Source organism: Nanorana parkeri, unplaced genomic scaffold (genome assembly GCF_000935625.1).
Source record: "Nanorana parkeri isolate BGI_ZX_2015 unplaced genomic scaffold, ASM93562v1 scaffold280, whole genome shotgun sequence".
Classification (NCBI taxonomy): Eukaryota; Metazoa; Chordata; class Amphibia; order Anura; family Dicroglossidae; genus Nanorana; species Nanorana parkeri.
The window spans coordinates 764,131-779,515 of NW_017306548.1; the positions used below are offsets into that span (position 1 = coordinate 764,131).

The window sequence follows — 15,385 nt, forward strand, 5'->3', positions numbered from 1 at the left end:
TATATATATATATATATCTCTATATATATTTGCCTATTTAGCTTTAACATTACAGTAATACAGATTTTATTGTTTCCCTGGAGTCTTTGTAGCCACAGGAGTTGAATGCAAATATGTTTTTGCATTTAGAAAATTCGTTGAAACCATTTATCAGTAGTGTTCAATATTCACATATCATAATCATCTATATAGAAAGCATGTACCGTGTACTCATTGTAGTTGTTCTTTCTGTTTAGTGATAAGAGATTTTCTGCTTTGGGATTTGGTGCACGCATTCCCCCGAAATATGAGGTAAGTGAATGTTTTGTCTTTATAACATCCCTGCACTTTGGTGCCAAAGTAGAGATATAGCCACAAATGTAATCCACTGACAAGTCCAGCAATCCTTCAGAATTCTTCAGTTCCAATGATTCCTTTTTTCTGAGGGAGGAACATTCATTCTCTTGGACATCACTGCCATGTCATATCCACACCATCTGCATTTCCCAGAGCCGGGTGATATATGGTGTAGAGATGTGATTGAGTCATGGGACTTGTTTATTTGGAGAATGTAGGAGGGAGTAGCTTGGCCCAACATTCAGTTCCATAAATGGAGGAAGAGTCTATTCTGTAGAGTACAATAGCTCAGGTTAGGCATCTCTTCCACACATATGACCTCAAAGAACATCCAGTAGGTGGAAGGAAACGAGCACCACTACCAATCATTATTCTGGAGTCCAGAAGGATTTATTTCATTAAAACAATGCAAGATAACAACAAGCCATTATGTTTTGGGGTTTGTAAATTACCCTCTACATCAGGGCTTTAAAAGCAGATTTGGCAGAAACTGGTGAGATAAAATGAAAGAGCTTTGGATAGGTTTTCTATGTTTGGTTATTTGAGGGGAAGATAACCATTGATTTACAAGGCGAATAATATTTAGACACATTTCAGTGTTTGAAGATGGATTTGTTGCATTGTATATTTATGCTTTATATATATACAATTATAGATATTTGGTGAATGTTGTATTCTTTATTTAATCAAATGAACAGTTTAAAAGTGAAAGGGGGTTGGGTGTCTATTTCATCTTGTGTTCGCAGTCATACCTTTGTCCTTATTGCACATGTTGTTCCTGGATTTAGTATAGTGGTACAGATCCACTTACAGCCCTCAATGGACGCGCTATTAGTCTCATGATGCTAGGCTAAGAAATGTGTTGGGGATGGAAGTGTGTGCTCTCTATGTCTCTACATAATAACGTTATCTAATAACTGCTGTAGTTCTCTATTGACCAATGCTGCAAGCGGGATTGCTGGGTTCCAGGCAATTTTGCACTGTCTTTGATGAATTTGGGTAATGGAGCGTCGGTGGACATTAAAGCAGCCATGGGAACACAGACTAAATAGGTTATTGTTCAATATCTTAATGTGATTAATGTTTTAATCTTGCATTATTCCACCTGATTTCCCACAGGTATCTACAGCACATTAGGACCCATTCCCTGCCTCAATCACTCTGCTTTAGTCTTCTGTCTCCCCCATTTATAAAAGAAGGGCAGATTGATGGATGTGAGCAACACAGACAGTTGTTAATTAAAGAGTCATTTCAGAGAGCAGATAAAATGATTTTGGAGAATGCTGATACATCCAGGAATAATTGTGACTGTGCTAAAGTCAAAGAATCTTTTCAGTTTGTGAATTTTAGACCAATTTCCATTCAGATTTAGCAGGGCTTTTGCAGGTTCTTTGGCTTGGAGTAAAGCTTATTGCTGTGCAATATATCTTCCTCCAGGGGTCTGCATTGTGGGCAGATCAGGGGTGCAAAATATGCTGTTTTAATACGTAAATAGCTGAGGTTTACTATTTTTTGTGATCGACTTGGGCGCACCTTTAGACATAAGACGCAATTTGTACTGTGACCTACTCTATATTTCGCTCCCTTTATTCTCCATTCTTTACATCTGAGGAGATGTAATCACTGGCCCTCAATAATTAGAAGCACGAGAAAGGTCTGTGTTTCTCGGCCTCCGCACTGATGTCTCGAGCACTTTGGAGTATTTGCCCAATTTAGGAGAAGATAATAATGAATAATGCACAAGGATCTTTCTTTTAATCAGTGTTTCATTGCAATGAGGCTCTTCTCTCAATTAAGTGCTGATACGGCAAATCAAACAGGAAATGTTTCGTTTGAAAAGCGTCTTTGAAGGCTCTTACAATTTATCTTGGTACGTACATAATTGGAACATATTGATCTGATAGGACTACATTCAGGATTAGACCTTGTTCACATGCACATGCGCGGCCAGCAGATGGGTGACTTTAGGTGGCGGTCCACGTCAGTGCTTGAAAACCACAGAGGACTCAGTAATGTACTCCCTAGCCTGAAGGGAGGACTGTCAGAGGTGTACCCTGAGCATCAAGCAGTTCAGGTACAAACAAGGTAAACAATGCTAGAGGAAAGGCAGTGAAAGCAGTTGTATTTAGTGGGAGCGTGGGAGACATTTTTTTTATAGTACAAACATGTAATTATTAAGTGTTATGTACTTGGATGGGAAGCTCTAAATGATGAGAGTGGCCTCTGTTACTGCTCCAGTCAAAACATTCCTGGGTAAGAAGATAGGGAATGAAGGAGGGACATACGTGCCTGTGGACAATGTTGAAATTACTGGAAGTTGAGTAATATTTGTCAGGTGGTTTGTAGTGACGAAGGCCACTGATGATAAGAGGTCAGGAACAAGCCTGGTCAGCAAAGGCCTGGCAAAAGGGCACCAAATCAGCAGGACGAGCTGTGCAAACAGTTTATAAATCAGCCCCTTTGAGTTAGGCCATTAATTGTATGGTCATTCAGCCCCTTGCCATTTATTGTAATGTCACTAGATGGAAGTGAGTAGCATAATTCCAATGCTCCTCAGCTCCATCTAGTTGCCATACAATACTGCAAATCTCATTCACACAGCGAATAGCTGTGGGAATGCTTCATAAATAGGCCCCTTTACCCTACACAAACCCTAACACTTTTCTAAACATGAAAGGTCACCTGAGGTGACTGTGTTTAGACCTTTTGGGAAAGATGAGGACGCACTCTGCAGACACCTCCAGCACCAGTTTATCGGAGGGAATTAATGGCCGATCACTGTTCCCCCAGATGGGCCTCAGCTGACATCGTCTGAAAGTTCCCCATAGACATTAGATTCTTGTATGATCTGGCCAAAACAGCCAGATCTGATTCTTATGGGCACCTTAACACCTAAATGTTAACTAAAGCTTAATCCAACTATTGAACCTAAACTTAAACCTTATATACCTAAACATCAGAGCTCAATATAGTGACACACTAAAGACTATTTTTGAATATTTGATTACTGTAGTTACTGCCATAAGACCGAGTTCCCAAAATTGGACAATTGTGTATTATCATCACAGCCTACTCAATGTTTATGTGGCCCTTTCACATGTTTCACCAAGAACCAGGGACATATCAATCGGTCTACTATATCTTTCTTGGATGTGCCCAACACTTAAAGGACAGCTGTACTCTTTTGCGAAGAGCCACCCCCACCCCTTACCTACTCACCATAGTTTCAGAGCCATGGTTTTCTCAGTTGTTTACAGACTGCCTGATGAAGATCTCTTTAGTGCTGGCAACGTCAACACATTTGATGCCCACAGGAATAAAAACTCGACAGGTGTTCTAATCCTTCCCCACACTATTCAAAACAAACAAAAAGGTATTTGGCTTGACATATACTTTAAACGGTGTATGTTCTCCTAGGAGTAAGTATGACATTTTGGAATGAGTTTGGTCCTAGATGTCCTTTTTCCTGTCTCCTTTATTGAAAGAAAAGAAGGTAAAAGTGATAATTGGCTTTTTAAGGGACTTTAAGAACTCCTTACTTTAGAACAATGTCCCGCTTTTTAATTAAACAAGAATTCTTTAACCAATCTGAGTTTTATGGTGACTAAGACGGTCGTCGACGTGGATTTTCTTTGTTTGAGCAACTGCGCTAAAAATGATAAATTATTATGGTAAACATTAGAATGAATTATAGTTGAACCCTAATTTTGCTTTCATCCTCAGCCTTACAGAGTTTGGTTTAATTAATTGCATCAATTATGTGCGGGTAATTACGGCAGCTGCAATTATCCTTCATGTGATTGCTCAAAAAGGGCCCCGGAAATTGATTTGAAAGAATTTAGTTACTTAAAGGGCTACTAAAACAAAAGCTGACTTGCATAAAAATCCGGTAGTAGACATTCATAGACACCTTTAAAGAAGTCCCTATTTTTTAAGAATAAGAGATAGTTAAAGGGGTATTGTGGTAATGTGATCAGGGTATTTGCAAATAGCCCTTAATGGTGTTCTATACCTAAACCCTACACCCTCGTTCTATAAGGTAGACCTAAACCCTACATCCTCGTTCTATAAGGTAGACCTAAACCCTACATTACTCTTTATCTCCTTGTGTTCTAACCTACCCATATTATGTTTAAAGTTTGAAGCATTGGCTCATTGATACCTGGAGGGAGCCCAAAACTTCTGAAGGGTACACATTTCAGCAGTGCTAGTGCTAGCGTTGATTGAGGAGCAGAAAGGAAGGAAGGATGGAGGAGTAGTTAAAAGTAGCTAAAGTGAACCTGTCAACCACACGGGCAATTCATACTGAGCAGATGATTAAAGTGACATTAAACCCTCAGATTTTTTAACATAAACCAATACTGTAATGTGCGCCTTACTGTAATCCCTTCTCTTTGCTGCTCTTCCTTTTAAATCCTTATCTCTTCTCATGCTGGGGGAGAACTTCCCTTTGCAGCTGAGTGCCTCTTCCTGTAGTGCTGGCTCAGGTTGGGAACCTGCACACAGACACCATGTATCCATTCCAGAGACAAGGCAGTCTGCTGCAAAACAGAAGTTCTGCCCAGCATGAGAAGAGATACGGATTTAAAAGGAAGAGCAGCAAAGAGAAGGGAAACAACCATGGATTGCAGTAAGGCACATATTACAGTATTGGTTTATGTTAAAAAATCTGAGGGTTTAATGTCACTTTAACAATTGCTTAAACCCCTGGTGCCCAACCTGCGGCCTAAAGTCCACATTTGGCCCTTTGGTGTTTGAAGTGCGGCCTTCGGACCTTAGCAGTCAGTAGTTGGAACATTGATTTGTAAAGGGTGTTTAATAATGGTAATCTCTAGCAGTTTTATGTAACATGTGCCTAGTCTATGACTTTTTCCTACAGCATGCCTTCAGTCTCCAAATCTCTTGTAGAACAATCTCTGACCATTTCCTCTAGGAAGTCTTCAGTCTATGACATTCTTCTTTAGAACTACATATAATAAATATTAAATGTGGACCTGCATATATCAGGAGCCACAATTGAGACACCTCTACCTTGTAATTTGACAACCAATGCCCTAAACAGAGGTTACAGAGTGAAACATTCATGTGAAAAGGATAAGTAGATCATTGGCTATATTCGCAGATCTCAACTTTACCTGTACATGTTGAGAGTCACCAAGTACCCATCTTTTTTGGAAATTATGTTGACTTGATAAAGGCTCTGAAACATTGGAATGGACCTTGTGATATGACGTTTTCGCAATAAATGGTGAAAAGGATTATTTGGAGTGCCAGTGAGAGAACACTTAAGGTGACTGGCTAACCTTTTACAAAATTGCTGATTTTCCTTTTACTGGCTCTCTGGATTTCTGACAGCTGTGTTTGATATTTCACTTTGCTAGAAACCAAAGTGATCAGAAAAAAAGATCTGTTGCATTAAAAACCTGGAAATAGTTATCCGTGAAAGTCTATTGAAATAGCTTTACACACATACACATACACATGTGCGTATATTTGAATTGAGATATGAGCAGCACTAAAGTAAATCTACATATTGAGCATATACAGATCTTCCAATGCACATATGTACATTTACAGCTAAATAATATAGTGGAACAAGGAGTTTTAAAACAATAACAAAGTGATAAGACTATATACAGTAAGCTTAGCAAATTCAATTATACATATACATAAAAAATGATACACACAGTACCCAAATGTTATTTTAAAGCCAACCCCTATAATCTGACATTTAATCTGATTATATTTTGCCTTCCCTGGTTCCTTATTTCCACCCATATCAACATGGTTCTAAAAAATTTAAATAAAACCTGTTTACTTTTACATACCTTATTTTAGACGCAGTGGTGTATCACTTGGTCTCTGTGATTCACTGTGCGATGAGGCAGATCCTGGCTGGTGGAAGGAGCCGGCAGGGTGCTGTACATAAAAAACACTGTACTCTCCCTCAGTACTCCTCTCAAGAGCTAATGCAAGCAGTGGGTTGGATCTTGGTGGGAGTTATGTTAATATCAAACTAGCTTAATGGGTGGGTGTCAGTCTGGTCGACGGTATATGCATGCAGGCTAAGCTAGGTAAGAACTACATGTGATGCTGCGCCTCCACGAGGAAAGACCTAGATGATGCTGGACTGCCAGAAAATAAGGTGGATTTCATCTGACTTGCTGCAGTTTCTAATGCACATTATGAGAAGCATTATGAGAAGCTCGAACCAGTACATTCATACAAGACTAAAGCGGAGGCCAGAGTTCAGCAGTAAGTCATGTTAGGCATGCCATGTAATAATTTGAATAACCATTACATGTCTCCTACAGTTCCCATTATTAGCCCAGAGGCCCTCTCTGAAACTAGTTTCACATTGTTATGTTAGATCATTTTAGAGGCAAATAAAGTAAAACCATGAAAAGCAACAGGTTCACTTAATTGCTTACATCACCCGCTCATAGTCACCCTTCTTTTACTACCTAGCGAGGTGTTCATAAAAGGCCCTGCGTTAGCTCTAAGTTCATTTGTAGGAGCTTAAAGAATGTTGTTGCTCCTGACCCCATTAGACAAAGTGCTTGTAGGACTTTGTCCCATCTTCCTAGGTTGCCTCATTGCTAAGATAGGTTGACAGCGCCCCCCCCCACCCACCACCACTCTCTGACCACGCATCTAGCAAGGAGATTAACATTTAATTATGAATGAATAACTATCCACTCAGAAGCTCTTACTACACATAACAGGGGCAACTGAGGTAACTACCATTGCTCAACAATCCGCAAGCCCACAAATCAGGCTTGGATGAGAGGAGGAGTGTAGAAGCAGTAAGTAAAGAAGGAATTTCGTAATAAAACACAAGCACTTATTGAAGGATAATACTGGATGCCATTCTGTGTACAACTATGTCATATGGCCAAAGGTTTGCAGACACCCTCACACCCTAGAATAGGAAGTGTAATGCTAGCAGGCCTCCTTCAGCTACCCTGGACCTGTTTTTGTAGCAACAAATGGCCCCTTGTTAGTTGAGAACATGACATTGAGTATTGAGGAATAGAGGAACCCTAACCCCAATGCTATCCCTAGCCCTCTCTTTATTATCAAAGTCATGCGACCACAATGTCAGTGATCACATGACTTTGTTAATAAACAAAGCACTGTCAGCATTGGAATGGGGATCACATGACTTTGCTAAAAAAAACTTTTTTTTCTAATGCATTTTGCCGAAGCCATCGGCATTGCAAATTCAAGTTTAATTTTGACAACATTTTGGGAAAAATCAATCAAGAGTTGAGAGAAATTATTCAGCAGGCAAACAGAGTGTCGAGAGAGCAAAGAGAAGATGAGTATAAACAATAGCAGGGAAAGGGGGGGGAAGGGTCAGTTAAATGAACCAGCTGGATTGCCCTGCATGGACAAAGCACAGGTTCACTTTAAAGATAAACCAGAGGGACTTTAGCGCATATGCAGCGTTTCCTGGATAATATTTCATACCTTTCACAGTCCAACATACAAACGTGTGTTATTACTTTTCGCGGCAGCATAGTAATAAAAATAGCTGCAACCTCAGTGCAATACCTGTATACCGAGACTTTAATCAATAATTGCCTTTAAGGTGACCTAATTTATACCCTCGGTTGTAGAGATCAGTACAGAGCTTTGTGTAGTGAGATTTCTATCCCTGGGACGATGCTTGTTACATCGTCGATCACATCATCGATCTGAAGCGACTTTATTACCAGCAGAGAAAAGGCCGTTGGTCATTTTCTGTCACGAAAGGTTGCGTTGGCCCTTTTGTCTCATTATTCACGGTTGGGCCAATGGAATAAAACTGCAGCAGAATAGGATCTGTAACATAGCTCATAGCAGCAAACTAGATTTCATTTTCCATGTAGTTTGTATTGGGAATAAAGAAAGTAGCAGAATGATTCAGTAAAGAAGTCTACAGAGCTGATATAATACAAATACAGAAATGCCCTTCTGGGGTCCATTCCTTGCTTAGACTCTGAGAAAGAGATGGAGCTCTAATACAAGTCATTGATGGCTTACAAAGGAGGCAGAGCTCTTGGGCAGTCGTGCTCCCTCCCAAGATCATGGTGGTGTTGTAGCATGGCCAAGCTCCAGATCTTCTGCCATTGCTGGTTATCACACTTGGATTGGGATGGAGGATGAGACTGGATGTCACTCTACGTACAACTATGCTATATGGCCAAAGGTTTGCAGACACCTGACCATCACACCTAAATGGGCTTGTTGGACATCCCATTCCAAAACCATGGAGTTGACCACATATGCAGCTATAACAGACTTTCAGTCTTCTAGAAAGGCTTTCCACAAAATTTTGGACTGGTGGGAATTTTTTAGTCTGCTCAGCATTTGTGAGGCCCGGTACTGATGTTGGACAGGAAGACCTGGCTTGCAATTGGCAATCCAATTAATTCCATTGCTGTTTGTAGGGTTGAAGTCAGGTCTCTGGCAGGACAAACAAGTCCCTCCACACCAGACTCCTCAAACTTGATACCTGTACATGACATAATCCACAACACAGATTGGGGTTCTCTGTGTTTGATGTTCATTCTGCGATATGTGGTCATATGCTTTTTATTTTTTTTAAAGTGACTCAGCAATGGTATGGATGAAGATGTTCTGGTTGTTATCCTTGTGGCTTGTGGTAATATTCATGGAGTAAAACCTGAATACACAATCCATACTGACTACATACTGTTTATGTACCTGTATATTTTATTTATTTATTACAGGTATTTATATAGAGCTGACAATTTACACAGCACTTTACATAGAACTCATTCACATCAGTCCCTACCCTCAAGGAGCTTACAATCAAAGGTTCTTATCTCACATGCACAGTGGCGTCACAAGGGGGTTGCGGGGGGGGTGCCCGCACCCGGGTGACACTATTGTATGGGTGACACCAAAATGACTGACAGTGATTTTGATGTCACCCCCTCTGAAAAGTCGGGCACTCAGTCATGCACCAAGAGCCCGACAGTTGCAGGAGAGAGGAGGGGACCTGGCTACATACCTCATTCCGCCGTGTGAACGTCCCCTCCTAACTCTGCCGGCATCCATCACCAAGAGGGCCGCCGGCAGGTATCACAAAGATGGCTGTGCATGCGCAATGACATCACAGCAGGGTGTCACCGAGTATCTGCCCCGGGGTACACCCGGCCTCGGGACGCCCGTGCACATGCATACATACAGAGCCAATTAACCTCCCAGCATGTCTTTAGAGTGTGGGGGGAAACTAGAGTACCCGGGGGAAAACCAACTCAGGCACAGGGAGAACATGCAAACTCCCCCCCAGTGCTGCAAGGTATATCCTAATAAACCTTTACAGTAGTAAATTATTTTTCAATAATCAATCCAGATCAAACATATATACATTGCCCATCAAAGCATTTTTGCCCTAGCACTTAAAGTCATCATGTTTCCAAATAGATGTCCAGCACTCTCACACCTTCCCTGAGCTTCCTGTAGAGAATAAGATCACAAGGGACAGCACAGTCTCCAGCATCTGTTCTGATTTACTAGCTTGGAGAAGGGTGGAGAGAGGAGCAGGAGCAGGGATGGGGCTTGCCTTGCTGTGCCTGTGTGTTTATTCAGACACTCACAGCTTTACTGACACACACAAGGGTGGCTCCATAAGACCCTGCAAGGGAAAGGAGGCACCCTAAAACAAGATATCAGGGCCAGTGCTCAGGGGACCAGCTGATTCTGTAGGAAACATCAAGGAGCAGCATTCATTGTAAATGGATTAATCAGCATATGAAAAAAATAAACAATTTTGACTTTAATATCACTTTAATAAAAGAGTAATTCAGAACATTACACGTATATCAGATCCCCACTGCAAAGGATTAAGAAAACATGTCTTCTCTGTATTTGAAGATAAAGTTTCTGATTGTACCAAAAATAATTATTCGAAAGCGTAAACTGTAAAGATTTAATGGAAGAAACAAAATGAATATCTCTTTAAGATGATCATCTTCATTGCAAAAGGATGAAGCTTATAAAACAGCTCCTTCATCTTCCATCCCATGCCATCTTCTGGTATATAATAAAGCCACGGCTGCTGTAGCTCCATTACTTCCATTAATTACCTGTCTAGTATCCCTGACCCTAAGGGGAGAATCAATTCCCGCAAGTACTTTGAAGGAATGTATCAATATGCTGAGACATTCCACCATTTGCAGAATCAATACCAGTGATCATTGGTCCACCCCCCTCCCCCATTATGTAGATAAGTCCCATTCGTATGTATTTTTGGGAGTCAATAAATCGCAGGTACTCCCGAAGCTCATAATCACAATTGGTTTTGGGGGAATTTGACTTTAGGGCCCGCTCACATTGTTGCTTTGCGTGAACATTTAGTAGTATGCTCATTACCCTCAGGCTAGGTTCACACCTAGGCGGCTCCTGACCGCGGGGCAATCCACGCAGTTTTGTGCACGATTGCGGCGCGGTTGGGAGTCGCTAAGTGCCATTATTTTCTAATGGCACCCCAGTCTCGCTGGGCGGATCGCACGGTTTCCCACAGCGATTTTGCCCGTGCAAGTGAACACGATCGCGGCTAAAACAAGCTGTGCGTCGTGTGTCGAAAAAAAGGTACTTGTACCTTTTTTTAGCGATTGCCGCGCGGATGTCACCCTGTTGAAATCAATGGGGCCGCGCAATTGCTGTGTGCACTAGCACACGATCAGCGCGGGTGTTGTGCAGTGTAGGTGTGAACCTAGCCTTATGCACATACCACGTTGCAGTGCTGTTCATTTGAATGGCATCCCAGCACACCAAACCAGCACCCCTGCATTGCAGCACATCCATAAGCCACTGCAGCGGAGGGACTTGTAGTTATTAATTGCTATGACTATTGGAGTTAAAACTCCAGGATCAGCAAATATTGTCTATACTGTATACAAGAGCCATGTGTATTCTTCTTGAATGTTGGTGAGCTTTGTGTATTTCTTCCAGATCTGTGCAGTAATCCAGTGTGAGACTTGGAGCTTCCTGAAATAAAGACCGGTCACTGCTGCTCTCTCTCCTTGTGCAGAGTGACTGGTCATGTCTCCGCCCCCTTCTGTAGTGGGTGAGGCATGCTGGGCCCCTCCTACAGCCCAACTCTCTGCATAGGTCATGTGCAGCACAGTGATGACTTGCAAAGGCATTTGGTGCACACAAAGTGAATTTATATCCTTTGTGTCTATTGAGGGATATATTTAAATGAAAGTTTAATTCATACATTAAAGGACCTTTAAAAATCAGCAGCGTCCATTGCAGTCTAAAATTACAGTTTTCTGGCGGTCTCTTGCTTCGGCCCTTTCTCAGTCACTGATCTGAAACAAGCATGCAGCACACGAACTCAAAGCCAAGTCAAAACTCCTAACCGAAATTAGAGCTTGCATATTTCACCCAGTGCAGGTTTCCTTTAATACCCAATGTACAGCACAGCGAGCTGCCCTCCGGCTCCGCTCCACATGTTGTCAGAGCCAGTACAGCAATCGCTGACAATATTCATTATTCCTCTATTTCATTTAAAGAAAATGCTCTGATGCTGAAGGCTGGAAAACACGACCATTTCTCCTTGCAGTACCATAATATTATTTACATCCAATCCTCCTTCTGGGCATGGCGTTTGTCTGTAAACTAATCCTACATAGCTGTTTAACTAGATCAGTGTATAGGAAGTACGTTCCGGGCACCGGGCTCACGATAAAGGCAAGGGGGGCCCCGGGGCTAACTTTAAAGATGGATTTCCTACTTAAATCAAATGATCTTGTGCCATGTGATAGGGAAATTAGAGTGTTGAATTAACATTGCAGCATATAATCTCCTTCTCATTTCATTATATATATATATATACATTATCTCACAGAAGTGATTACACCCCTCACATTTTTGTAAATATTTTATCATATCATTTCATGTGACGACACAGAAGAAATTACACTTTGCTACAATGTAAAGTAGTGAATGCACAGCTTGTATATCAGTGTACATTTGCTGTCCCCTCAAAATAACTCAACACACAGCCATTAATGTCTAAACTCCTGGCTACAAAAGTGAGTACACCCCTAAGTGAAAATGTCCAAATTGGGCTCAAAGTGTCAATATTTTGTGTGGCCACTATTTTCCAGCACTGCCTTCACCCTCTTGGGCATGGAGTTCACCAGAGCTTCACAGGTTGCCACTGGAGTCCTCTTCCACTCCTCCATGACGACATCACGGAGCTGGTGGATGTTAGAGACCTTGCGCTCCTCCACCTTCCGTTTGAGGATGCCCCACAGATGCTCAATAGGGTTTAGGTCTGGAGACATGCTTGGCCAGCCCATCACCTTTACCTTCAGCTTCTTTAGCAAGGCAGTGGTCGTCTTGGAGGTGTGTTTGGGGTCGTTATCATGTTGGAACACTGCCCTGCGGGGATCATGCTCTGCTTCAGTGTGTCACAGTACATGTTGGCATTCATGGTTCCCTCAATGAACTGTAGCTCCCCAGTGCCGACAGCACTCATGCAGCCCCAGACCATGACACACCCACACGGGCCATCCCCAAACTGTTCCCACAAAGTTGGGAGCATGAAATTGTCCAAAATGCCCTAGTATTCTGGTGCCTTAAGAGTTCCCTTCACTGGAACTAAGTGGCCGAGCCCAACCCCTGAAAAACAACCTGAACTGTAGCAGAGAAAAGTGACGACCCCTCCCCTGGCAGACAGTGCTGTGATGTGAAGCGGAGCTGTGTACATCTCAGAACTGGATAGATAGAAATACAAATCATTTGGCAGGTAAAGTATTTCAACTGTGTGCATAGCATCTTTGCCAGGAGTTCAGATTTAAGCTTTATTATTTGACCCATGAAAGAGTTAATGCCACCTGATGCCTCTATAATGAAGTTGTTGGCTGAGCAGTACATAAAATGGAAAGCTTCTATAGAGAAAGTTTGTGTTTGAAGCTTTGTCACTTATACATTTCCTTCTCCTGAGGCCAGCACACATAATACGTCTCAGCCATGCCTTCACGTCACATTTCCTGCAGCTATACACTGTCCTTGATCCACGTTCCCTGTGAAATGCAGTTTGTGGCATTTAATCAGAAGTTGCAGTGTTCTCTCCCGGCTGAACTCCTTACTGTGGATTCAATGCCGAATGAATCATTTATTCCAGTGCAGAAGTAATGTCTATGGAGGTTCTCATTTATCCCGGTCATGGCATAGCTGGTATTAGTTAGACCCATTCAACTGGACTAGTTCTGTAATGTTGAAGATGTTTTGTAGCTTCTCCAACCGCTTCAGTTCTAATGAGTGTCAGGAACAAACCCCACTATTTATAGCCACACAGGTAGCACAGACACCCTAATCCAATCACCATGAAGGGTAACAAGGCTGCTGCTGATGATTGTCCAAGAAAACTGTGGAACTTTCCAGGTCTTAGGCTTTAGTCCTTTGATTCAAATGGCTAAAAGTATTTGTAGTTGTTAGGACGGCATTATATGTGAAAGACAGATGGTGTCAGAGGTCCTCCATCATTGTTCAAGGATGGTTGTTCCAGTTTAACATAGATAGCCTCTTTCAAGCCTCTTGCAAGCCAGTTGTCCAAAAAGTGCACCTCACTGTCCTCGAAAAGAATGTCCCTTATCCTCAAGGTGTAGAAAAACTGATGAGTCTTGACCTGTAGAATTGGCCCTCCTATGTTGGGCCATTCGTATGTTGAGAGGTTGTTTAGTCTTTGCAATGTACAGGTCTTTGCATTGCTACTACAATGCACTGCACCTCACTGTCTTTGAAAGAATGCCCTTTATCCTCAAGGTGTAGGAAAACTGATCAGTCTTGACCTATAGAATTGGCCCTCCTATGTTGGGCCATTTGTATGAGAGGTTATTTTCTCTAACCAATGTCCCAGTCTTTGCATTCCTCACTACACTGCACTGCATATACCAAGTTGCTTCGTCTGTGTTTGGGTGTTGGATCTTTTGGATGAACAAGCTTCTGTCTTAGTACAAGCCCAGTAGTACATTGAGACAGAAGCTTGAACATCCAAAAGACCTAACACCCAAACACAAAGTCATTTGATTTATGAAGTGGGGTGTAGTGAGGAACGCAAGGCCTTGTACACTGGGGGAGACAAAGCATCCTCTCAAGAAATGAATGGGCCTTCTTAGGAGGGCCAATTCTACAGGTCAAGACTCATCAGTTTTCCTACACCAGTGGTTCTAGGTTTATAGGTTAATGCATGTTTTTAGGGCTGTGTATATAGGATGTGACCTACATAAGAAAGTATTAAGAATATTATTGGCGGTCCCAATGTTGTTATTGCGAATATAAAATATTAATAACATAGTAGTGGAAAGAGGTCAAAGAACCCCTTAAAGAAGAACTCGGGGGGAAAAAAAAACTCAACCCTTACAGTGGGGCTCCCCCCCCCCTCAGCACTGCAAGGGTTAAGTGCTCATTTTGTCTAAGGAGCTAAAATAACAGAGAAAATACATTTTATTTATTACAGGTATTTAAATAGCAATGACAATTTACACAGAGCTGTACACGGTTGCACATTCATATCAGTCCCTGCCCTCAAGGAGCTTACAATCTAAGGCCCCTATCACACATGCATAATTGGCCATGATTTGAACGAGGGACCCCCAGTGCTGCAAGGCAGAAGCGCTAACCACTACGCCACTGTTGACATTAATGTCACTATAGTGATATATTAATGCTTACAGAGCCACGTAAACTGTGTCTATTATATATGCCTGGAGTTGAGCTGCAATTTATGGAGTAGTTGACTTGGAAAGATAGGCCTGGAGCCAGGAAATTAAGGGAGAATGAGCGGAATGCCTGGGTGGGAAGGGGAACCAGGGCCGGAAGGGGTTAAATAAAGGTAGAACGTAAGGTAGGGGAGGGTGGTCTGCGAGGAGCAGTCACACGGATCCAGTTGGAGATCGGCAGATAAGAGGCGAGTGTCTCTTCCACCTAGATTTGTTTTGGATCCTTGAAAGTCCTTGAAAGTGTTTTTGGCTGCTGGTGATTTTGATAAATTAATTGGGGGGGGGGGGGCGCCCTTCGG

General features: G+C 42.1%; 1 protein-coding gene across 1 annotated transcript in view; it reads left to right on the forward strand.

Annotated features, from left to right (window-relative positions):
• Positions 1-15,385, forward strand: part of CPNE7 (copine 7) — a 63,544-nt gene that overhangs the window by 39,575 nt on the left and 8,584 nt on the right. The window contains exon 11 of the mRNA XM_018557326.1: positions 237-291. Coding sequence (XP_018412828.1) covers positions 237-291 — 55 coding nt within the window. The remainder of the gene's footprint in view (positions 1-236; positions 292-15,385) is intronic.